The sequence below is a fragment of the Anguilla rostrata genome, chromosome 16 (genome assembly GCF_018555375.3).
Source record: "Anguilla rostrata isolate EN2019 chromosome 16, ASM1855537v3, whole genome shotgun sequence".
In the NCBI taxonomy this organism is placed as follows: domain Eukaryota; kingdom Metazoa; phylum Chordata; class Actinopteri; order Anguilliformes; family Anguillidae; genus Anguilla; species Anguilla rostrata.
Genome location: NC_057948.1, coordinates 9559257 through 9582754, shown reverse-complemented (window position 1 = coordinate 9582754; position 23498 = coordinate 9559257). Strand labels below are relative to the sequence as shown.

Below are 23498 nucleotides of genomic sequence, written 5' to 3'. Positions count from 1 at the left end.
ATTCCAATGCATGGGAAATCATCTTTATTGAACAACCCGGGTGAAATAAATGAATATAAAAAAATATATGTCAGTGGAAAATCAGAAAAATACATAAGGCTATAGGCTTATGTCCAAAATGTGAAAATAATGCTAAATTTTTAAAAATGCAATTCATTAATTCCAATGTATGCGAAATCATCTTCATTGAACAACCCCGGTGAAATAAATGAGCAACAATGTGTTTGAAGACTTTTTTGGAAGAAATATGTCAGTGGAAAATCAGAAAAATACATAAGGCTATATTGCCCTACAAAGCCTAACTGCAGTAACTACGCAAAGAGTAAAACTGAGAAAAATGGCTTTAAAGTATTTTAACTGGCCAGCCAAATGTGTTATAGGTATATCAGTGATATTGCACTAATTGTACATGTATTCATGAGGTAAATTTTATGCCCAAAAACCATGATGGCTGATTTGACCTTTAACCCCAAAATGTAGTTACTGCACTTTGCCTTTGCATTGCCTTAAATGGTTCTAAGAGCAATGCAAAAGCAAAGTGCAGTAACTACAATGTTCTCAGCTTTTATATTGTGTTGTCAGTGAACAAAAACTATTTTGACACTGATTTTGTTATAATTGTATTTAACAGTAGGCTATTTAACAACTCTACTTATGGATTTGTGCATGTTTAATTAAGTCTGGACAAATTGAGAATTTTAGACGTTTAGTCTTAATATCATTTCATTTCACTTTTTTACTTATTCACCTTCTAGATAATTATTTTCCTATCAATTAAACTTTGCATCATCATCTTCAATTTCATCATCGTTGTCATCACCACCACTGTTGTTGCCTTGATGACAATCACATTAATAATTTTCATTATCCTTGTCTTTACTATTTAACACAATGAATAAATACAAGGCTACACTGAATCACAGTACAATGTGTTCATTATATTACATGTTTTAAACAGCGGCGTGTTTTGGTGGAGCGCAAAACTTTCCTTTAAACTAATTGATCTCAAACTGTTTTAATTAATTTTCAGTGATTAACAAGCATGCAAACGATCTGACTAATCAATTGGAAAGTGACAGACAGCTTCTTCGCATGTGTTAGGGAGATTAAATGATAAATGCGATTTAGAAAAATCCGTTTTAATCACTAAGCAGTGGCAGAAACTTCCCTGATTTTCCTTGAGTATCAATACAATTAATCCACAAAATAGGCTACTCAATACTATCATATATAGCCAGCTCTCCCCAAATAGGCAGTTTTAGCGAGTAGCCTAGGCCTTATAGCCTACATTTATTTTCATTTGCAGTACGAAATTGTGCACATTTTTAATCTATATTATTTGCGGATACATGCGCTTCTTTCTCCGCACTCGTATTCCTACAATGCGTAGGCTAGATTGTAAACAATCTTTAAGTGCATGACATGGCATCGGCGATGATGTGAAGTTACAGATGATAATGTTACAGCTACAGGGAGCAGGTAAGATAACGCTAGCTAACTAAACATCGCCTGTCAGTCAGCATATATAGCGAGGCTGACAGGTGTTTTATAATGTGATTGCTAGTTTCTCAACGCTTAATGTCATCGTTACTTAGCCTACCTGGGTATTTTCTTTTCAACACCAGTTCCACTATCCTCTTTCCGCTGGATAGTGCCATCTTAAACAGCTTTGTTGTGTGAGGTTAGATGGGTGAAATCGGCTGGTGGTAGAATCCCAAAGCAGTCGCGTGAGGTAACTTAGATGGGTAGATCGCAAAATCGGCCGGTAGAATCCCAAAGCAGACCGCAGTAACTTCACTTACTGCGGTCTGCCATGGTTTTGAGTCGGGTTTTGTAGTTACTGCAATTTTTATACCGTTTTTTCTCTAAAACAAAGCAAAATTTAACTCTGAAACTTTGTCACAAGATAAAACAGATATCAAGAAGTTCATTTTTAGTTATAACTCAATTTCGACCAAAATGTAGTTACTGCGGTTAGCCTTTGGACGGCAGTATAGTAGTCGTGAAATCTATCGTTGTCTAGATTTTACAGTTAAACATAAAAAAATATTGTTCTATAACGGTCTGCAGAAAGTGCCCTATTTGCGCAGCTTTCTGTTTAAAATTTGTTTTGACCAATCCAATGAATACGTCCATTTTTGCAAAATTGCTAGCCCAAATGTTACCTGTGAGTGTCACAATGTAAGCATTACATGTCAAATTGACTGCTCTTGTCATCAAGACGTTAAAGATTTCATGGTATGCTTTCGGTGTGTAACCTGCATATCCGAGCCAAATGCAGTTACAGATGGAATCAGTTAATTATACATTGTTTGGCACCATCCCTGACCGAGCTGTGACATCAAGGTTGGCCATACAGCGTCGCCAAGAATAACATTTTAATTGTGTGTAATTGATTGACCTGGCAGAACAAATAATATGCACAAAGCATACCTATACGCCAGCAGTTCAATTAAAAAAAAAAAAAAAATACCCGCCCTTTCATACACGCCAGTTTAAAAATGCACGTGCTTTAATTTCACGTGCATAGCTGCACAACGTTTAAGATGCTGCCATTTAGCTGTTTAATTGCAAAAAATGTTCTTCCCTTTATAGCAATAATGTCGATTACATTATTTATCTGCCTAGCCTATACACACCAGCATTATGGGGAAAAAAATCCCTTTTTATCATAATGCAAGTTTTGCATGGTATTCACTATTAATCCTAGCATTGATCTGACATGGCTCGTTTCCACTTTGACATGGAGTTACGAAACCTCTCTTATTCGTGCGGGAAGCGAGCTGGAGTTCTCAGAAGGACAATTCTCCCACGGAGAATGCAAAGAAACCCAGTACAGTAGCCTATTCTCTACTCTGTTTGTAGTGTAATTGGCATTTAATACGCACTAATAAAGGCAAGCAAGGTTTAAAATTGACCTTAATCCCTTCCCGAAACCCTGGATCCCACGTACTTTGAAAGCAGGCCTATGTTATAATAGTACCTTTCCAGTAAGAGGCTGACCATTATTACACTGCACACAACACCAGTAGGCTAATCTCTTCTCTAAATGCTTTAACCCTTCAGACGTAAAAACCTGTATAGGTTCCACAACAAAGTAAGAAATATTTTTCATCAATGTTCTTTCACAACATTCCTGTTATAGTACTGTGCTTATTTGTACATTCTCGGCGCATGTTCGAAGACAAACGGTCACAGAATGCAGGAGTAACTCGCGGTTCTGAAAACAAATATCCACCTCGCCATTTCATTCAGGAAAAAGAGCAAAATCTCACCAGGCCGTGCTCCACGGAGTGCCCTCACCTCTCCCCGGGTATGGATGCCGGTGTGGGCAATGTTCAGTCAGCTTGTCATGCCCACTTCCTGCATTTGGGCTCTGAATTCAGATCTTAAATCAAGACCGCCGGGGGGCTACACTATGCATTTCAAAAATAGGGGAGGCATCGACAGTGGAAAATTGAACGTCAGATTTTCGTTAGAGTTGAACACGTAATAAAACTATCAAGACGTTTTGTATTTTTTTTTAAAAAGTACTTTTTTCCATTTCGGGGGCGCACAGGGTGGAGGCAGTTTGAAATTTCCAAGGTTTTCAAGAAGAGCAAAAATGGCAATAATTATATTTAAATTGAAAAATAAAAAAATAAATAAAAAAAATAGCAGAACGAAACAGTCAACACACAAGAAAAAGAGGTAGACTAACACAAACCTACTTAAAACAACGTTAAAATATAAACCTGGCTAAATCTGATTAAGAAAAAATAAATAAATTGAGCTAATCAACTCCCGAAGACTCTGCCCAAAAGTCATTGTCCTCATCGCTGGATGTCCAATTTTCCTGCTGTGAGATGGTTCTTAGTTGAAATCCATTTCTGTCATCCTCGCAAAAATCACCTGGAAACAAATCGCAGATAAGATGTGATTTAAGTATACATTAAGACCATGAGTTCCTACTGCCAGCAAAACACCCCATAGGTGCAGAGATGGCAAATAGTCATGTGATGTTTGTTGCGTTGGAAAGTAATTCCATACAGTCACAGTGCATGCAGTGCAATTCAAGCACATTCACCAGTGTGCATTACAGTGTTGTATTACAGGTTTTAAAACAAATATGCACACCATCGTTCAGTCACCATTCGGTGGTGAACGGCATACAATCATTCAAACGCACAAAAAATGTGTGTGTTCACCAAACCAATGTGGCAGAGCGCAGAAGTGCTTAAAGGGCAGAAGCAGCTGTGGGTAAGAGCTGAGCTCCGTTGACCGGGCTCAGGGTTACACGGGGATATCACTCCGATGCAGGTGCAAAGCCAAATGTGTCAACTAACCCTCCAGCTGTTCCAAAATCCAGTCCCTGAGGAGCGGCACCGAGGTGTAGACTCCAGGTTTCCGGAACCTTCCACAGCCGGGGCCCCAGCTGGTCACCCCATAGACAAAGTAACTGGAGTCCTCTGACCGGCACACCAAGGCCCCTCCCGAATCTCCCTGAGGAACACCACAGAGAGGAATGAGTCAGAGATGTTAGGTAAAACACCGGTGTACATCTATCCTGGTCCGCCAAGGGGCCACGGTCCAGGTATCTCATGGAGCTCATCTATTTAATAGGTCGGGCTGAACCAATCCAAACTATTTCAGTTCAGATATTGTGGTGATTTACGGAATTATGGAAAGGCATTCTGGTCAAACATAAAGAAACGAAACAGGACACAGGCAGTACTGGATTACTCTGGCACGAACAGAGGAAGTATTGCAGGCTACAGTAGTGCAATTCAGCATGTGAAGGAAAACTACTGAATTGCATTAGCACCTTTATATTAGTTGGGCTATCAAAAAAAAAAGAATTTTTTTTTGGTGAAATGGTTCTTTCTTAAAACAATAACATGATTTGTGAAGTACAGTCAAAGATGTGTGCTTTTACCCAAGACTCAGATGTTAAAAATTGCAATTCAGACTTTGGTGTTGAAAGTTATTAATCATACTTAAGATAATTAAACATTATAAATTAAAGGACATACACTATATGACCAAAAGTATCTGGATGCTCCTTGGTCGGGTGCTGTTCTTCATGGTTTGAGAGAGGCCTCTTAGTTCCAGTGAAGGCAAATCTTAATGCTACAGCATACAATCACATTCTGGACAATTCTGTGCTTCCCTAAAAGTTTGGGGAAAGCCCTTTCTCATTTCAGCATGACAATGCCCCCGGGCATTGAGAAGTGAGAAGTGGTGTGTAATTTTTACTTTAACATTTAGCAATAATTCAAACTTGTGAAGTCCTGTATTTAAATACACCCCCCAAAAATTTAAAACTATCCCAATCACAGCCCACTGATAACTTAGTGGTCAAGTTATGGGTTTGGGCACTGTTTAAAAACCTCTTTATTTGTTTTCAGCAGTTGAAATTATGCCAGCAGCTCACGCAGAACAGTTTTAGAATCTTCCACCAGAGGGCGCTGCCGCAGCAGAAAAAAGCCCCGAGATTCCAAACTGTGGAATGTGGCCACATATTTGTCTAAGAGCTGCCCCACCCCACCCCACCTCACCCCATTGTTCTCTCCCGTCGCCGATGAAGCAGAGCCGTGTGGGAACTCACCGAGCACGAGTCCTTCCCCTCCGATGGTGGAGATCCCGCGCAGAGCATGCTGCGCGTCAGCCTGCCGGGGTAGTGCCGCTCACACTGCTCACGACCCAGCAGCCACAGGGTCCCGCTGCCCCGTCCGGCTGCCCCACAGAACACGCTCTTATGTAATAAACAGTCTTACCGTCTCATAGCCTGACAATTCATTTTATCATAATGATAATAATAATAAGTAGTATGTATAAGTATTATTATTATTATTACTAATATTAATTAATTAATTTGACAAATGCCTTTATTCAACGGTATCTCTGAGGCCATCGTGGCAAGATTAAGGATTCATGAGCACATATCACATTAGCAACAACAACGTATGCACAGCGACACAATAAAAAAGGCTAAAATAAGAGCATTAAGCGGTAGCAGCATCTGGTAGCGGCAACATACCGATGTAATTTCAAGAGGAAGATATGGGCTATTTATGGCATCGAAGAGTAATACTTGATTTTCTTGACTGGGCTGAATTAGAAGACAGGGAAATGCACATTTTTCTGTGACACCACAACAGTAAGGTGTCCAATGACAGGATGTCCAAGATATTTCAGGATATTTGTCTTTGACAGGAGCTCAAACTGTTTAAGTAACACTGCATCAAATCCTGTCACCACAATGTGGTCATAAACAAATATCCACCCTCGATCTCCATACCCAGCAGGTTTTTCCACTCTCGTGAATAGTAACATGAATGCGGAGGAGGTGATTACATCACCGTGCCAACATAAACAGCTGTCTACCGAACCTAGTCATACGCGACAGGCTGCTAACGCAACTGGGAACGCGCCAACTTTCACACCTGTCGGGCCGCCCCGCCCAGAGGAGACGGAGCAGACGTGGGAGGGCGGGACTTCCTGTCGGGCGCCGGGCAGGCAGACGGGGCTGACGCGGTCGCCGAACTGCAGGGGGGCGTCCAGCTCCACGAGCGCCGCGTCATAATCGAGCGAGGTGCCGTTGTACCCCGGGTGAAACACGACCCTCCTCACCGTACGTCTCTATGGGAGGGGAGGAGCAGGATACGGGGGGAGGAAGTGGGAGGGGCTTAGACAGGGCTGTCTGCATGGCAACGCGGCTCGGGGGAACCAGGGCGGGCGGCCCTCACCTGCTCGCCGGGGTCCCTCCTGGTGAGGTCGTGGTCTCCCACGACGACCGAAAGAGAAGTCCTGTCTCTGAGATGAAAAGAAACAAGCAGCCAGTACAGGGGAATGAGATGCGAGTGAGTGACTGCCTGTACAGCCTCAAAGATTCAACAAGCGCAAACCAGTGACACAATTTACCAAGGGGAATCGCACACAGAGCGCACCATTCCCCCCCCCCCCCATGATAAAGTGCATCACCAGCTTGGACCTTTGAGCTTTTATGAACCGATTATGCAAGGGCTATCCATGATAGTTTTACAATGTGTGCTATTAAACAATGAGCACTAAAGTTCATGTGGTTCTAATGGTAAAATAAAATGTAAATGGTCAAAATAAAGTCAGGTCCAGTCCTTTTATGGCAGTGGTTCCCAAACTTGGTCTTGGGTGGACCACTGTATATGCTGGTTTTTGTTCCAACTACGATTGCAATTCAAGAATTTTAAGAAGCAGTACATTTTTATTAATTAGGTGCTTTTCATGTTTAGTGGCCACATTATGTCAGGAATGGCTGAGAGAATAAAAGTCCCAGGTTCATATTGCGCTTATTGTGCTACAGTTCTGACCTAACATGGCTTAAGAGGGTAAATAATCCCTCTTGAACAAGAACGGCAGCTAGTTATGAGAAATGAACAGCTTGTTAAAATTCTGGGACTGTAACTGTGGCTGACATGACAGGCAGAGCACACAGGGGGCCACCAGGGGGCCGAGTTTGGGAAGTGCCGCTGCGCGTGTTTAACGCTCCCAAACTCACAGGCTGCTCAGGCAGTGGGCTGCGGTCAGGACCCAGGAGGCCCGGACCAGGACCCCCCCGCAGACGCGCCGGGAAGCCAGGGTCAGGCTCGCCTGCCACGGCCAGGAGCGAGGCTCCGCCCCCGCACCGCCAATCACCCGACCCTGGGCCCCGCCCACCTGCCGGCTCTGGGCCCCGCCCACCTGCCGGCTCAGAGCCCCGCCCACCTCCTGGACCGGAGCTGAGCTGCCAGACGTGTGCGGCATTCCACACAGACCTGTGAGAGAGAGGAGGGGGGGTGGGGGGGGGGGGGTGGATAGAAAGAGAGAGAGCAGCCACGTCCATTACTGCCCAGAGACATGCCCAGTACAAACAGTAAATGTGCTATTAGACTACTGCAATATACACCCCTACACAAAGAGGGCAAACCAAACTATATAATTATTAACTTCATAAAAACATTAAAAAAACAAACTCAATGTTGGAAAAGAAAGTATGAAGTTATTTTAATTATAAATTCATGCATATAAATAATGCTTGGCCAATATCCCCAAAATATACCAAACACACATCCGTGTAAACACAGTTTCATGCAGAAAAACGTAGTAAAAGTGCAGAAAGAATATTTGCTTAGCCCGTTTGTGCTGCAATTAGATCAACATGCTTAATAGCCTGCCTTGTGTGTAACTGGTGGCATTATTTCAATCATCTAGCTCAAAGCTTCACTGCGCTACTTTAAGTAATGAACAAAACCAACGGCCGCTGTCTGTTGAACTAAATTAATGTGAGACTAAAGTTACTTTCTCTCCCCCGTCTCTAACGAGGCCTAGGTGGCGGGCTTCCTGCTCCTTTGCCTCAGGCGTCTATTTTGATGCCAGCCCAAATACCACACAAGCCTCACAGAGGAAGTATCTTGGCACAACACTCGCCCTGAGGACCCAGAAAAAGGGAGGGCTCGGTGGACGAACCAGGCCTCGGGGGAGGGGAGCCGCGGGCCTGGCCACCGCCGTCGCCGTCGACTTTCACGTCGCGGTAGGCTTTCTGGTCGCGTCCGACCGGTTCCTCCGGGCGCAGATCTGTCGATTTCAAATGGCGGTTACCGAGCGTCGGCACAACAAATACGCGCTCCGAAAGAATGTACACAAGGCGTCTTGGCCAGCTAACGCCCGGGAGCGCGTTAGACAAACACAGGCGTGCCGGATTCTCCGCGGAGAAAATTGAAATAAAGAAAAGGAAAGTAAACAATGAAGACCTAAACTTCCCAGTTCTACAGGTATGTGTGTGTGCATTACAGTTCCCCAAAACACAACAATGAATTAAAATAACAACGTGCAGTGCAGTCCGTAAGTATGCGGGCAGTGACAAAATGAAATTTTGTTGTTTTGGCTCTGAAGTAAAACAGCTATAGCGTTACAGTGCAGAACGTCAGCTTTGATTTGAGGGCATTTACATCCACACGGGGTGATCGGTGTATGATTTACAGCCCTTTTGATTTGTTCTGTGAGAACTACACTGTACACCCACGGGTTCAGAAGCCGGGGTCGAGCCGTAGGGTAGGCGAGCGTTTTTTGCGAACGGCGCTCACCTCTCTCGCTGACGAAGGACACGGTGGCGCGGAAGCCGCGGTGGGACACTGTGCCGTCGGAGGTGAACCTCAGCGCCAGCACGCGCTCGTAGCTGAGCAGGGGCGGGGGCAGGCCCCCTCCGCAGAGCACCGCTTCAGAGGGGAAGAGCGAGCCGTCGGTCACAGAGAACACGGCGCGTAAACACGCTAAGCCCTTTAGCATGTAGCCTACAGCGCACTCGCATTCAGTCCGTTTGAAGGCTGTTCACCTCGGCTGGAGTCTCAGCCTTTAGACTGAGTCTATTACAGTAATGGCGTTTGTCCCTATGAAAATGTCAGGGTGTTGTGGCTTGTCGTATTGCTTATTTGATGTACTGTGGCACACAACACAACGCGCGCTACGGCTCGGGTTCCGGTCAGAGGGGGGCGTGTACCTATCTCGTCCTTCCCCTCCACGTCGCCGAAGGCCGCCAGGGAATCGTACGCGCACTCCTTCGACGGCTCCACGTCGAAGTCGTCGAATTCCAGCTGCAACACAGCACCGTTCCTTTCAACAGACTCTCTCCCCCTCCCCCTCTCCCCCCCCCCCCCCCCCCCCGGCAGCACGGTCGCATTACTCCAACGCCGTGTGTAAACATTACAGCGGGGAGAGCTCCGACCTCTCCTCGGCCCCCGAAAACCGATCCCTCCCACCACGGCGGCCCGCTCTCCTTACGCACGCGAAACATCATTAATGCACTCCTGACCCGGCCCCGGGGCGGCGAACGAGCAGAAGGGCTCTGCCGAGGCGGGGTCGGCCCGAAGACGAGGGCCGGGGCGGGGGCGGAGGGGCGGGGGGGCGCGCGCGCCGTTACCTTGACGATGTGGCCGGAGGGGGCGTGGATGACCCAGCGGCAGTCGGAGTCGCTGCCGTAGAGATCGGGGTAGCGCCGGCTCTGAACGACGCCCTCTGATTGGAGGACCGCCACCGCGCCGCAGGCCGAGTCTGCACGGACACAGACACACCGGGACGTTACCGCGCTCGGGTCCTGGGGGCTCCCCGAACAGCCAGAGGAGGGCGACCGACACAGCAGGAAGGGCGCGCTTCGGCCACGGTCCCTCAGCATTGCATTAACGCACCTTTAACCCTTTTACGCACTGTGCCCCATAACAGCCAATGAACGTTCACACGGTGTATCCAGGGCAACATGCAAGCTTATTCTTATCATGGGTAACTACATTTCATACACAGTGAGCTCCATAATGTTTGGGCTTTTTTTTTTCCTCTGTACTCTACAATTTTATATGTGTAATAAAACAATTAGCATGTGGTTAAAGTGCAAATTTTCAGCTTTCATTAACGGGTATTTTAAAATAAATGTTGGTTTCACCATGTAGAAATTACAGCTCTTTTCATACATACCCCCCCCCCCCCCATTTCAGGGCACCATAATGTTTGGGACAAATGATTTCACAGGTGTTTCTGATTTGCCAGTTGTCTTCAATTCCATTCAACCAACTTTATTTATCCCAGAGGGGCATGTCATCAATCAACATCGAAAGCAGTAGCTTCCTTAATGCAGATATAAGAGAGCTTTCAGGACTCAGTCTGGATTATAGGCCGTTTACTGCCTTGGGAGTCCATTAGGATAAAACTAATGTGACCACAAAATAACAAAGTGCCAGTAAACAGCACAGCGTCACGACCATTACTGCACACTGTAACCATATGCCGAGGTTCAGGGAGCCGCAGAAGAGCACCAGTGTTTCCGTAACCATGGAATCGGTGCTGAGCAGCGACGTCTCTGACACTCTCCTGAGCCGCGCGGCGAGTTCGCCTAGCAACAGTCACCAAGGACGCGGCTCGGCATTTAAAAAAAAAAAATTGAGCTTGCAAAGGCCTCTGGGCAGAGCCGACCGCTGGGCAGAGCTGGGCAGAGCCTAGCCCTCGGATCCCAAACCATCCGAGGGCCACACAATTCAGCTTTACACTGGAGCACTTCGGGGGCCACAGCAACGTCCTCGCCCAATCGCCACCAAAACCCCAGGGTCGGCTCCGCCCCCGGGAGCGAAGATAAATAAATAATTAAACTTTTTTTTTTCCCCGCATCGAGCATAAACAGATCGAGTCTCTGAAGACAGGGAGGTGATGAAACGGACGGCCGATGTTGCACCCGCACACGCTCACGCACCGCGCCTGGGAATCGTAGGTTTGTTACGAGCAGGCTAGGCTAGGTGAGCTTCTGCGAGCGCGCAGCCGGACGGGTCACGGTTCGTCAGGAACGTCGCATGTTTCAGAGACAGCCTGTTTGCGTACGGAGTGTAGCACAGTGGGTAAGGAACAGGGCTTGTAACCGAAAGGTTGCAGGTTTGATTCCCGGGTAAGGACACTGCCGTTGTACCCTTGAGCAAGGTACTTAACCTGCATTGCTTCAGTATATATCCAGCTGTATAAATGGATACAATGTAAAATGCTATGTAAAAGTTGTGTAAGTCGCTCTGGATAAGAGCGTCTGCTAAAATGCCTGTAATGTAATGTAATGTAATACATACTGCGTAAAGGCCTTCTTGACATATAATCCTCACCAGACACACTGTCACCACCGCCCACCTGCGTGAGCAAACATTCCTCATTTAAAAAAATAAAATAAAATGAAAAAACCCCTGGCATGAGAAGCTCTCGCCCCGGAGCGACAAGCCGGGACGCGGTTTTTGGGGACGTACCGTGCCGCGCGGAACGCGGCTCCACCGCGTCGAACTTGACGGCGAAGCCGGCGCCGGAGACGCTGAAGTCGGACAGGAACCGGAGCGTGACCCTGGAGGAGTCCACCCGGACGGGGGAGGGGAGCCGGCTGCCGCAGAACCTCCCTGCGAGGGGGGGGAGAGGCGGGAGCGAGTCGCGGCGTTAGCCTCCCGCAGAAGCAGCGGAACAGGGCCAGTGTTCCAGACACTTTCAGTAAATTAAAAATATCCCACCTCAGTGTAAAGTTAGTTTTTATTTGGCAGGATTGTTTTTGTTTTTGTCTGATTCTGATTAGGCAAATGTGATTTCAGTGCTAGTTTGTACTTGGCAGGATTGTTGTTTGCTGAACAGGTTACTCTACAGGGTTGGAGGCCTGATCTATGTGGTCACTTCTGGCACTACGATCTTTACTTCACTCTAGTGTGTTTCTTTTGCACCTCTGCACCTTGAACCAATGCACTTGTTGTACGTCGCTCTGGATAAGAGCGTCTGCTAAATGCCTGTAATGTAATGTAATGTAAAGGGTTGCGTAAGCACGACAGCTGAGGTGATTTCAAAACATTTTCGTTGCTTTTTTTTTTGTCCCCACTGCATGATGAACGGTGACAACCAACCACATACGGCCCGAGAGGTCCTGTAGTCTTATCTTGCGCCGAAAGTAAAGGTATGGGCTGTCACTCGAATACTGCGCTCGACTAAAAGGTGGCACTTCCCCAGACTGTAAATCTCCCTCAGAAATTTACATCCACACACATATCATTCTATAAATAGGTATATTGCGCATGGGAGGCAGCTATGAGGAACTTCACTGTATCTGAAATATGCACAGGCATGCATGTATTACAAGGGTGTTTAGCTCTATTCAGGCATGGCTTATACTGTGCTGCCCTACTGCTCCACCGCTTTGGGTGCAGTTCATACATGTAGATATAATTATTTAGGCCGGCATTTAGAGTTATATAATATGAAATACTTTTGAGCATTTTTGCCCATCCCTGCTCCTTGTTCACCTGCTCCCCACCCCACCCCACCCCCACCCCTATCCTGCGGAACCGGCTGGGTGCCGCTGCTAAGAGTCAGAAGCCGCCGGGGTTTGGATCATCTGGAGCGCAACCGCTGGGCCACCGCGGAGGGGCGTGGCGTTTGGCCTCTCACCGATAAGCCTGTCCGTGCCGGCGAACACAGCCAGCTGGTCGCTGCTGCAGTGGGTGTCGTTCTCCAGGTCAAACTCCAAAAACTGCAGCAGGATGCTCTTCCCAGGGGGAACGTTTATGGACCAGAGACACATCCTAGCACAGACATTGATCAGGTGCACATTTAGAGAAATATTTTCACAGATAGTGTACACAGCCTTGATATTCTTCACAGCTAGTGCACACTGTCTCAATATTCTACACAGCTAGTGCACACTGCCGCAAAACGCTACACAGCTAGTGTACACTGCCTCAAAACGATACACAGCTAGTGTACACTGTCTCAAAACTCTACACAGCTAATGTACACTGCCTCAAAACGTTACACAGCTAGTGTACACTGCCTCAAAACTCTACAAAGCTAGTGTACACTGCCTCAAAACATTACACAGCTAGTGTACACTGCCTCAAAACGATACACAGCTAGTGTACACTGCCTCAATACTCTACACAGCTAGTGTACACTGCCTCAAAACACTACACAGCTAGTGTACACTGCCTCAAAACTCTACAAAGCTAGTGTACACTGCCTCAAAACGATACACAGCTAGTGTACACTGCCTCAATACTCTACACAGCTAGTGTACACTGCGTCAGTATAAGATCCCATGGATAGGGCTTTCTTGCCACATAAACAAACAGTAGCAATCCATAATAATCCAAATGACCCACATTTAGCCTTGCTTTCTGACACATTTAGAAGCAGCAGTGAGCCAAACATGAAGGCAGAGCTTCCAAACTCTGAACTTCACTGCCCAGACAGGCTCCACAATGAGTAACATGTATATTGAGACCGCACGGGAGAGTTTTGTCTTTGAGAAGGAAAGGCTTCCATACTGAGTTCTTCGGCACCCACTCATTGTTCTCGTAGCTGCGGCCCGGATGTTCGGGATTCCGGATGAGACCCCCCAAACCGGCGCGGAGCCCATCGCTGGCACCGCAAAGCCCTGTGGAAAGGGGGAATTCTCACCGGGTTTCAGAAAAGTACACAGCAAGGTAACTCGATATCCTTTCCATTTAGGCACATGCACTGTATGCGGATGTCACTGCCCCATCCCACCTGTCACTGATACCTGCACAACAACTTTAACAATTTACTTTTTTTTTTAAACTTACTTGATGATGATTTTCTCTGACGTTGTGTCGCTAGAAAGAAACCGAATGACAGACATAAGAAATAAAACCAAAACCATACAAAATTAATGTAATGCTACACATCCATCCATCCATCCATCCATCCATCCATCCATCCATCCATCATGTAGGAGGAACCCAAAGTACCCAGAGTACGCGGACACAGGGAGAACATGCAAACTCCACACAGAAAGGCCCCAGGCCGAGATTCGAACCCACGACCTTCTTGCTGTGAGGCGACGGTGCTACCCGAGTTTGCTATACGAGTTCACAGCACTGACCTTCTCTGAGGTTCTCTTTGATCCAGGCCAGGAACATTCGGATGTCGGTGAAGACCCCGGGCGACCCCCTCTTCCACGGGGGCTTGCTGCGGTTGTTGACCCAGCTACGGCCGCAGCCCTTCCCCCACGACGTCACGCCGACCAGGGCCCAGCGCCCTCCCTCCCTGGGGCAGACCAGAGGCCCGCCAGAGTCTCCCTAAGGGGGGCATCGAGAGGTCGCGGAGTTGGGATGAGCTGCACCGGACTTCTGTCGCTCAGGAAGCGCGCGGGTGGTTTGGGGAGGGGCGCGGGGTGGTTTGGGGGAGGGGCGCGCGGGTGGTTTGGGGGAGGGGCGCGCGGGTGGTTTGGGGGAGGGGCGTGCGAGTACCTGGCAGGCGTCTCTCCCCCCGTTCTCCGGCCCGGCGCAGACGACGGTGAAGGTCTTCTGGCCAGGCTTCACCGTCTGGATGACGTGCTTACACCTGGCCCGGTCCACCAGGCCCAGCCGCACCTCACGGGGGACGAAAGGCAGTTGGCCCCCTGCAACACACACACACACACACACACACACCCCAGATTTAACAAACCTGGAGGGGCTCCTGTGTGGAGCATGTGTCATTTCTCAACTTCCTCTGGCCGTCCCTCAGCTGTCAGTCAGCTTGGTATTCTCAGCCTTTAGGCTATAGAGACCCCTCCTGTCAATCAAGCACCTGCAGTGCAGCAGGCTGCTGGATGTGCAGCTCTCTAGAGCACTAGAGCACTCTCCTGCTCTTTCCTCTCCAATTTGCAATGTCCAATCATGCTCACACAGCAACGCTAATCACAGCCTCCAATGTTGAGCACAGACTAGAATGTTCTCTCTTGCATAGCAAGTGATGTCAGACACCGCCTATCACACCAACCCCTAAGACTTGGAACGTGCGCCAAGTTTCATGCAAGATGGTGTTCACAGCTCATGAATTCCCAGGCGATTTTGCATAAAAAGCTAATCCACTGCGCACCACAGGTTGACAAAGCACAGTGACTTGTTTTGTGGTATACAGCACAAAAGGGAATTATGGGATAGGACCATCAAGGGCAGCTACTGTATGTAGTTGCCCGCCCGCCCACCCACCGGCTCTGAGGCATCGCTCCCCCCAGCTCCACCTCGCAAAAAAGACAACAGCTGTTCCCGGATCTGACATGCAAGCGCCTTTCAGAAACACTGGGCACCAACAGCTGTCAGCGGCACAGCCCAGATTAATTCATAAGCGGCTCAGCGTCTTCATTACGAATTCGGCCTCCGCAGCGTTTCCGAGCAAAAAAAAAAAAAAAACGCTGCGATGCGCAACGTTGAGCCTCGTCAGCACAAAAAGCACGCATACGACCGCCTTTTTCCCGGCCCTTCGCATAATTCAGCCTTGAGATGAGAAACGGAGGAGGAAAATTCATGCGGGGTGGTGGGGGGGGTCTTACGTTCTCTCGTCTGCCCCCAACCGGTGGCGGTGCAGGCAGCCCCTGGCAGGAACACCTCCCCGGGGAGGGGAAGGCATATTGGCTGTGCGTACCGACCTGCAGGAAAGAATTACAATCACCAAATTACCTCTGCCGCACGGTGAACGGGGCCCTTTCAAAGATGTCCACTTTCTTCGTTGACTTTGAAGATTACCTGGCAACCGCATTCATCAAAAACAGTCTTTGCCAAATGTATTAACGCCATTTAGGTTCCTGGCTAGCTTTTGCAAGAGACTTCGTGTGGGACTGTGACACAGAGGCGAAGGGGCGGACCTCACCGAATCTGATGCGTCCGCTCAGCTCCAGGAGCGCGAGGTCGTAGCTCATCGGGGCGGAGTGGTGGAATCTTTCGTGGACTCGGACGGACCTCACCGCGAAGGCCTGCTCCCCGACGTCCGCCGCGCGGCGGTCGAACTCCCCGACCGCGACCTCCACGTTCTTCAAAGACCGCCTGGCGGGGCGAGGGAGCGTCCGTGGGGGGGGGGGGGGGAACGCGACAGGACAAACGGCAAACGCTCAAAAACAGGGAGACCGCAGCGAGAGGAGAGAGCCTGAGGAGGTCTGCGATGGACAGACCTGCACCTCCATGGGAGGGAGAGCGCCACCTACTTTGACAGCGTGGAGAAGCAGTGGGCGGCAGACAGGATCCAGCGGTCGGTGAGGATCGCCGCTCCGCAGAAGTGCAGCCCCCTGAACCTCAGGGACACCTTGACGGGGTCGTAAAAGCGCATAATAAAACATTACAAACACAAACCCCCACCCCGAGCCATTCCACGGTCACGACTCCCATTCCAGCCTATGAAAACGCTATTGCCTGACCATGGAGCACTCTGATTGGTTAACAGCTAAAACAGGCCCCCAGGCCCTCCCGTCGCTCTCCTCCAAATCGGCAACCAGTTCGGAACCAAGACAACATGTGAGGCGAGTTAACTGCGTAATCAGCAACAGCAAAAACTAGAAGCCCCCTAGGGAAGCACACCTGCCCCCCCCCCTCCCAGGTTATCTGTACGGTGACCAAGGACGACGTACCAGCCACGGGTGGGACCCATACTTCGCCCCCCGCCCCCCAATAATTCTTAGCGAACGATCCAAGAGGTTCTGAACCTGGGGAAGGCCACACTTTGAACCTTAGGGGAAACAAAGCACACAAACCAAATTTACAAAAAATAAACAAATAAATAAATAACCCTTTTTTATAATACACATACCAGTCAGACGCAACTTTAAAAGTAAATACGTTTTCAATCATATCTTTCTCTAGCTTTTGGAACAGATAAGCAGATACGTTATTTTTAATGCTGGCATGATATTTGAAACCCGGACCAAGTTGTAGCCAAGGTTTTCTTTCTGACAACAAAGCCTGAGAACCAGTTACAATGCTAATTAAGCTATTTCTCTGTCTAGCTCCTGTTTCCCACTTAGCACCAGAAAATTAGCTGGGAATGACCTGCAGCACACACCCCCGCACACCCCTCCCCCCCCATTAGAGTTCTACAGCATGTGAACTCCCAAGGCACATTTCCCTGTATTTGACCTTGGATGCACATAATTCATAACAAATCCCAGAACGTCAGGCCTGCATTTGGCCGACCTATCGCAGCGGTGGTCGCAGGCAAACCCAGCTTACCTCCCGCGAACGGTACGGCGGCGTCGCCATGGCGGCAGACACACAAACAGAACAGAGCCACAGAAGTCAGCACCCAGGAATCCTGCATCCTGTCCCAGGTCTGCGGGCCTACACGCAACGGCAGGGGCATTTATAGAGGAGGGGGCGGGCGAGGGGGGGAGGGGGGCACTTCCCCCGACAGGAGGGGTTAGTTACTCATTAACCAGGACAGAGCGTACTAAACCAGGGCGGTTCAGACTCGAGAACGGCGCCCAGTTCGCGTCCGGCGCCACCTGACATTTCAAACCTTTCGGCTTACGGTCAAAAAACCCGTCGCCGGTTACCGTAGCAGCGCTCCGGTCGCGCCGCGGTCGGGGCGCGCAGACGATCGAACCACAGCGGCCGCGCGCTTCCGCGCCGGCGCGTCCAAATCGAACCCCATTTCCATAAACGGCCCCGCCGTCTGCTAAACGCCTAAATGAATATGCAAACGTACGCGCCCACCGAGACAGAGCAGAGCGGCTCCCGCAGGGCAGCCAATCAAAAAACACCAGACACAACCGCCAAAACAATCTTTCAAGTCGTAGGCTTGACAGACTAATAAAATCCATCTCAGCATGGAAGGGCAGGGGACAGCTGTTAACTACCAGCCCCCTGCTGGGGGGGGGGGGGGAGGGGAGGGTATTTGGCCTTTCTTCTTGCCCTATAAAAGGAGAAGAAGAAAGGAATCTTAATATCACAGTAGTGCCAAGGGACTGCAGTCCAGCTAACGTACGCCCGTAGAAAAACTGTTAATGACCACCACAGTCCCTACTGCTTTCCACCATTAAGAGCCGAGTCATGCCAGTTGTTTTTACTGTTGACAACGCAAGCGAGCGAGGCCAAGCTCACCGCAAAGACCTCCTGTGATGACGCTACGCGTGGCCTTTGACTCAAAAGGTTCGGGAGGACCAAAGCAGGAAATGGGAATTTTGCCCTTATTTTCATGTCTGCCAGCATCTTGTTTTTTTTTCAGAACACCTACCAAAATAATAATAATAATAATAACAATGATCTGACAGTAAATTACATGGTGCTAATATATTTGTGGAAAAACTAAAAATAAATCAGGAAATTCATCCATTTCCCTTCGCTCTGGCAATTTTGGCTGGAAAGTATCAGACAGGCAGCTGCCAGGTAACTGTCTATCCTTCCTCAATATCTCCACGACCTTCTGAAAGGGAACAGGTTAGCATTCAAGGCTGCTTTGATGTTTCACCTCATTACCTGGCTAAAAGTGGCACAGCAGATCCACAAAACAAAACCAAAATGTCATCAGGTTTTCTGGGCCACCAACTGACCATTTTCAACATTAATATCTCTACCACCTTCATTTTGGAACCTGCAGAAGTGCAGTGTTTTAAGCCAACCCCCAAGGAGACCTGCTCGGAAAATTTATAATAATTATAACGACACATTCAACTATTAATTATGGGAACTATGTATTGCTGGCTAGGGGGAAGCTACAATTTTATGTACCTTCTCATATTTATAGTTCGAGTTATCGTAAACATTCACTAGATAAGAACCAGAGCGGCCTGAAACGCTACTGTAAATACAAAGCGTGCTTATTTCTGTAGACTCTGGCTAGCGTGCGGGGTGCCACAGTCCTGTTTATCCTGCACACATTCCCGGGCACGGATGGATGACACGGCGCCAGTGTCGAAAACGACGCTACCGAGAACCATTAGCCATATGGGACCGCAGCGCGAGGCTGTGGAAATCCGCCAAAATCGCGTCACACCATTCAGAGAGAGAGAGGGAGCCTGAGACGGATGGAGCTGGCCTCACAGTCTCGCCGGGAGAGCACCCAGTGTGGGCAGCTTTTACCTCCAGCCTGGGGTTAAAGCGGCAGTTCACCCCAAAAATTAAGTAATGTTACCACTTACCTGGAGTGCCGTCTATCCATGATTCAGATAGTTTCGATGAGATTTGACGCGTTTTCTAGATATCCGCAGCAACGCACCCGGAACACAACGGACCAAGTTTTCGTGGAGCTCAAATCACCAAAAATGTACATTCAAAAAACTCAACGGCAATCTCTTCCCAAGTATTTATTGACAACATTGCTCACAAACATCCACAGACTGCAGTTTAATAGAAAATCACTTTCTGCTTAAGTAAGAAAATTGTGTTTATCTCATCGAAAGCATGTCATTGCGCAGCCTGTCAGTTCAATCCTTAAAAATGGGCTGTTCACCCAAAAATTAAATGAAGCTATGTTTCTCTTTTCCCGGAGTGCTATCTATCCATGCATATGTTTTCGATGCGATATGACGAGTTTTATAGATATTCACTGCAGCGCACCCTGACAAGACGGACCTCAATGGTTGAACTGACAGGCTGCGCAATGACATTTGGGTAACAGGCCTACACTCTTGTGTTGGTCACCTCTACACTTCAGAGTTGTGTGAATAGAAAAATAAATAAAATTAAAGCCGCAAGCGACGTTGGGAGGGGTCCAAGCATTGGCACTATCGCGCCCCCTATGGAGCGATTTTAACCCTCCTATTATGTTCAAATTAACTAACTACTTTTATGTTTGGGGTCAATTTGACCCCAGCAATATAAACCTGCAGAAAATAATTGTAACTGAAAGTGTTACAGATGTTTCTCTCTCAGCTACTTTAGGCCTTTCTACTGACCATCTTAATAGCCCAGTAAATAAAACATGACTCCCCCCATCCTCCCCTTATACATCAAGTATTGGTTTTATATGACTATTGCAAAATATACAAATGACTGTACAATCTCATTCATTGACCTAAAATGGAAAACAAATTATGTTTTGGTGTTTGCAGGGCTTTATGTTGGTATTAAGTGCTCATTAAAAAAGAAAAATAACACTTGGAAAGAAACACACCTTTTATTATCAAGCGTAGTAACATTTTATGTTTGGGGTCAATTTGACCACAGGAAGAAATATTAAAAACGTCAAACATTTCAAATGTTTAGGTTCAGAAAACACTTCAGAACATCAATGAGTAACATATGACAGTTATTCAATAATGAAGAAACACCAATAAAAAGTAAATTAATACTTTTTAATGTGGGAGAAAACATGAAATGTCTCCAGAGAAATTGTGGCTGGAAAAATTGCCCTACCAGTGTCAGCATTCTAAAGGCTTGCTGTTGCTTCACATTTTGAGTTGTACACTCCTGCCAAAATAAGCAACCCAATATAGGATTGCTAGTGGGTCACATCCAGCTCTTTCCAATTGTCACCATACACACACCTCCCCTCTAAGTTTGTCATCTCAAGAATATCCTTTTGCATTGATGGTGTTATGAAGAGTTCAATCATAGTAGTTCTCCATTTTTGGAAGTGAACATGTCAGTTCTTGGTGGTTGAGAGATGACAGGGGTGTTTCTTGGGGGTTGAGAGATGACAGGAGGGTTTATTGGTGGTTGAGAGGCAACAGGAAGGTTTCTTGGTGGTTGAGAGATGACAGGAGGGTTTATTGGTGGTTGAGAGGCAACAGGAAGGTTTCTTGGTGGTTGAGAGATGACAGGCGGGTTTCTTGGGGGTTGAGAGATGACAGGAGGGTTTCTTGGTGGTTGAGAGATGACAGGAGGGTCTTTTGGTGGTTGAGAGATGACAGGATGGTTTATTGGTGGTTGTGAAACAAAAGGAGGGTCAGAATGTGGTATCTCAAAGGCTTCACTCTCATCATCAGAGGAGGATGCCACATAGTCAGGGTCCTCCTCAACATTATACTCAGTCTCAGACATATCCTCATCTAAATCACTTTCACCCTCCAAGATCTGTGACAGAACCTCAGTAGCAGAAAATATACACCTCTGTCTGGTGGTCATTGTCAAAATCTTTAGTTGAGGCACAAATGCAAAGAGAAATGGTTTAGAGGGCTGTGTGTGCAGCCCTTATTACATGTTTGCCCATTCTCGCCATGTTGCGAGAATGATCAGAGATCTTGTGGGAACTATGTTTTCTCCTCACACACACGCACACGCATGCTCTCTCTCTTATCCAGAGTGACGTACAACAAAGTGTATAACCATAACCAGGAACGAGTGTGTCGATAACCCTAGAGAGAAGTACCGTTCCAAGTGCAGGGAACAACCGCATAGTTCAACTTGGACCCTGTAGGTTAAACTGATTAACACTAACACAAACGAGAACAGCAACAACGCAGTCTATGCAAAAATACAAGCGATTATTAAGACGAGTGCATTAAGTCACCTACAAAACAGCTACCTAGTTACAACCCTAAGCTTACAGTTCCACCAGCTTCGCTGCTTGGACCCCTAATGATGTGCATTTAATTAACAGGCCGGCACGTGCCCAGTGTGAGAGCCCTCAAACCGCTTCCTATTCAGGGGATGAATGAGACAAAGAACAGGGGTACGTGCACCTCAGGTGCTTCTGTGGACTTGTGATGTGGGGGCACATTTAGAATGCATATGCAGGAATTTTGTTTTTAGATATAAATGATCAGGGGTGATAAAGCATGTCCTTACGCATTGCATATCCCCACAGCATTTAAAATCGACATTATATGTAAACTCACCACATTAACACACAGATATTCGTACCAAATTATATTCTGCATAAATTAGGAGAATTAGCAGGTAGCCTAAGTAGCAGGTAGCCTAATTATTTGGCTAAAACCACAGGGAAAGACTGCTTGCATACACCCTTTCTGTGCAAAACACTCAGTCCAAGACTCTTTTTTATTTTTATTTTTTAGGAGACTTTATATAGCATCCATGAGTAGCCTAGTTATTCCCACAGTCCCACCGACAGGTTTACGGGACCAAGTGGTCTATGGAAATGGAGAAGGTTAAAGAATGCCTTTTGAGGAGGGACAAAAGCGCAGTCGGGGATCCACGTTCAGGAGCCAGTCCTGCCGTAAGCCGATTGGTCGGGAGTGGAATCAGTCAAGTTACCTGTGTCACGTCTGCTGAGAAGACCCCCTGTACAGTCTTTGAGCATCTGTACGAAACACACATTGACCATTGGAAAACACCCATCAGCAACTGAGAACACACTTTTTCATTGAAACGGACCACTCAGTGCTAGTAAAGACGAGTTTAATTTTCTACTTCTTTATAGCCTAGGCATTTTATAGATACCATAAACAGAGTGAAACACTCAACTTTTTAAAAGCTGGAGTTGGTCTTGTAACCTAAAGGTCGCAGGTTCGATTCCCCGGTAGGACACTGCTGAGTCTGCTGCTGAGTCACCCTTGAGCAAGGTGCTGAACCTGCATTGCTCCAGTATATATATCCAGCTGTATAACTGGATACAATGAAAGTCGCTTTGCACAAGAGCGTCTGCTAAATGCCTGTAAACTAAAAACGAAACTAAAAAAATGTAGCCTACTCATCCAAAACCCCAACCTGTACGTAAATAAAGCCAGAGTTCCCCCACATTCGTTTCAGAGATTACTTCAAGGGTTTGGCTGGGGCTGTTACCTGCCTGAACCTCTCCCAAGCTGGCAGGATCAACACCAGAAAAACAAAACCGCCCTTCGGGGTAAAGATATCCGAGCGGGATCTCCCAGGTCAGGTTGCCCGGCAACGACAGCGCACCGAAAGGCACTGGCGGCAACGCGCGGCAGGATCGCCGTTCTGCTCGCTCAGCCTTAACGTCCTCGTCAGCGGCATTAACGCTTAATCGAGCCTCTGAAAAGAATCGCACGAACGCCCCCGACAAAATCCAGATGAGCCTCACGAACAGCCTTTTATGAATCGTTAGAAGTAGGTCAGACAGCAAAAACGCAGAAAAGACCTACCCACTGCACGATCCACAGAAAGCTTGCAGGCCATTCCGCCCATCCGCGGATTCATATTAATTCCTCAGAATAGCGGTGCGGTCAAATCCAGCGTTCGCGGAACGCAGCGGTTCTTCTCACAGGCAGCGCGGAGTAACTTTCCAAAAAATAAAATCAGCCGCCGTTGCAAACGAACTGTTCCTTTAAGAAACCCAACGAACGAAGACAGGCTCGTGGTTCCCGTTTACCGTGGAGT

The 23498-nt window shown here is 47.5% G+C and overlaps 1 protein-coding gene across 1 annotated transcript; it reads right to left on the bottom strand.

Annotated features, from left to right (window-relative positions):
* Positions 1-757: 757 nt before the first annotated feature.
* LOC135242619 (ovochymase-2) lies at positions 758-17910 on the bottom strand. The gene is made up of 22 exons (XM_064313770.1): positions 17813-17910; positions 17563-17597; positions 16892-16989; positions 16472-16569; positions 16141-16313; positions 15824-15919; positions 14757-14908; positions 14390-14585; positions 14091-14120; positions 13831-13921; positions 12937-13070; positions 11763-11906; positions 9914-10044; positions 9494-9587; positions 9081-9212; positions 8464-8571; positions 7517-7772; positions 6729-6795; positions 6426-6621; positions 5588-5715; positions 4326-4482; positions 758-3891 (listed from the first exon to the last, which is right to left on the bottom strand). The coding sequence occupies exons 1-22, from the start codon at positions 17908-17910 to the stop codon at positions 3773-3775; spliced, it is 2733 nt and encodes a 910-aa protein (XP_064169840.1). The 3' UTR covers positions 758-3772.
* Between the last annotated feature and the right edge of the window lie 5588 nt (positions 17911-23498).

Excerpts from the sequence above, each read along its gene's own strand:
- LOC135242619 (XM_064313770.1), bottom strand. The coding sequence starts at position 17,910 with ATGGGGTTCGATTTGGACGCGCCGGCGCGGAAGCGCGCGGCCGCTGTG. Across the intron at positions 17,598-17,812 it reads GCGACCGGAGCGCTGCTACG|GCCCGCAGACCTGGGACAGG; the intron begins GTAACCGGCGAC and ends CGTTGCGTGTAG. Across the intron at positions 16,314-16,471 it reads TGCTTCTCCACGCTGTCAAA|GCGGTCTTTGAAGAACGTGG; the intron begins GTAGGTGGCGCT and ends TCGCCCCGCCAG.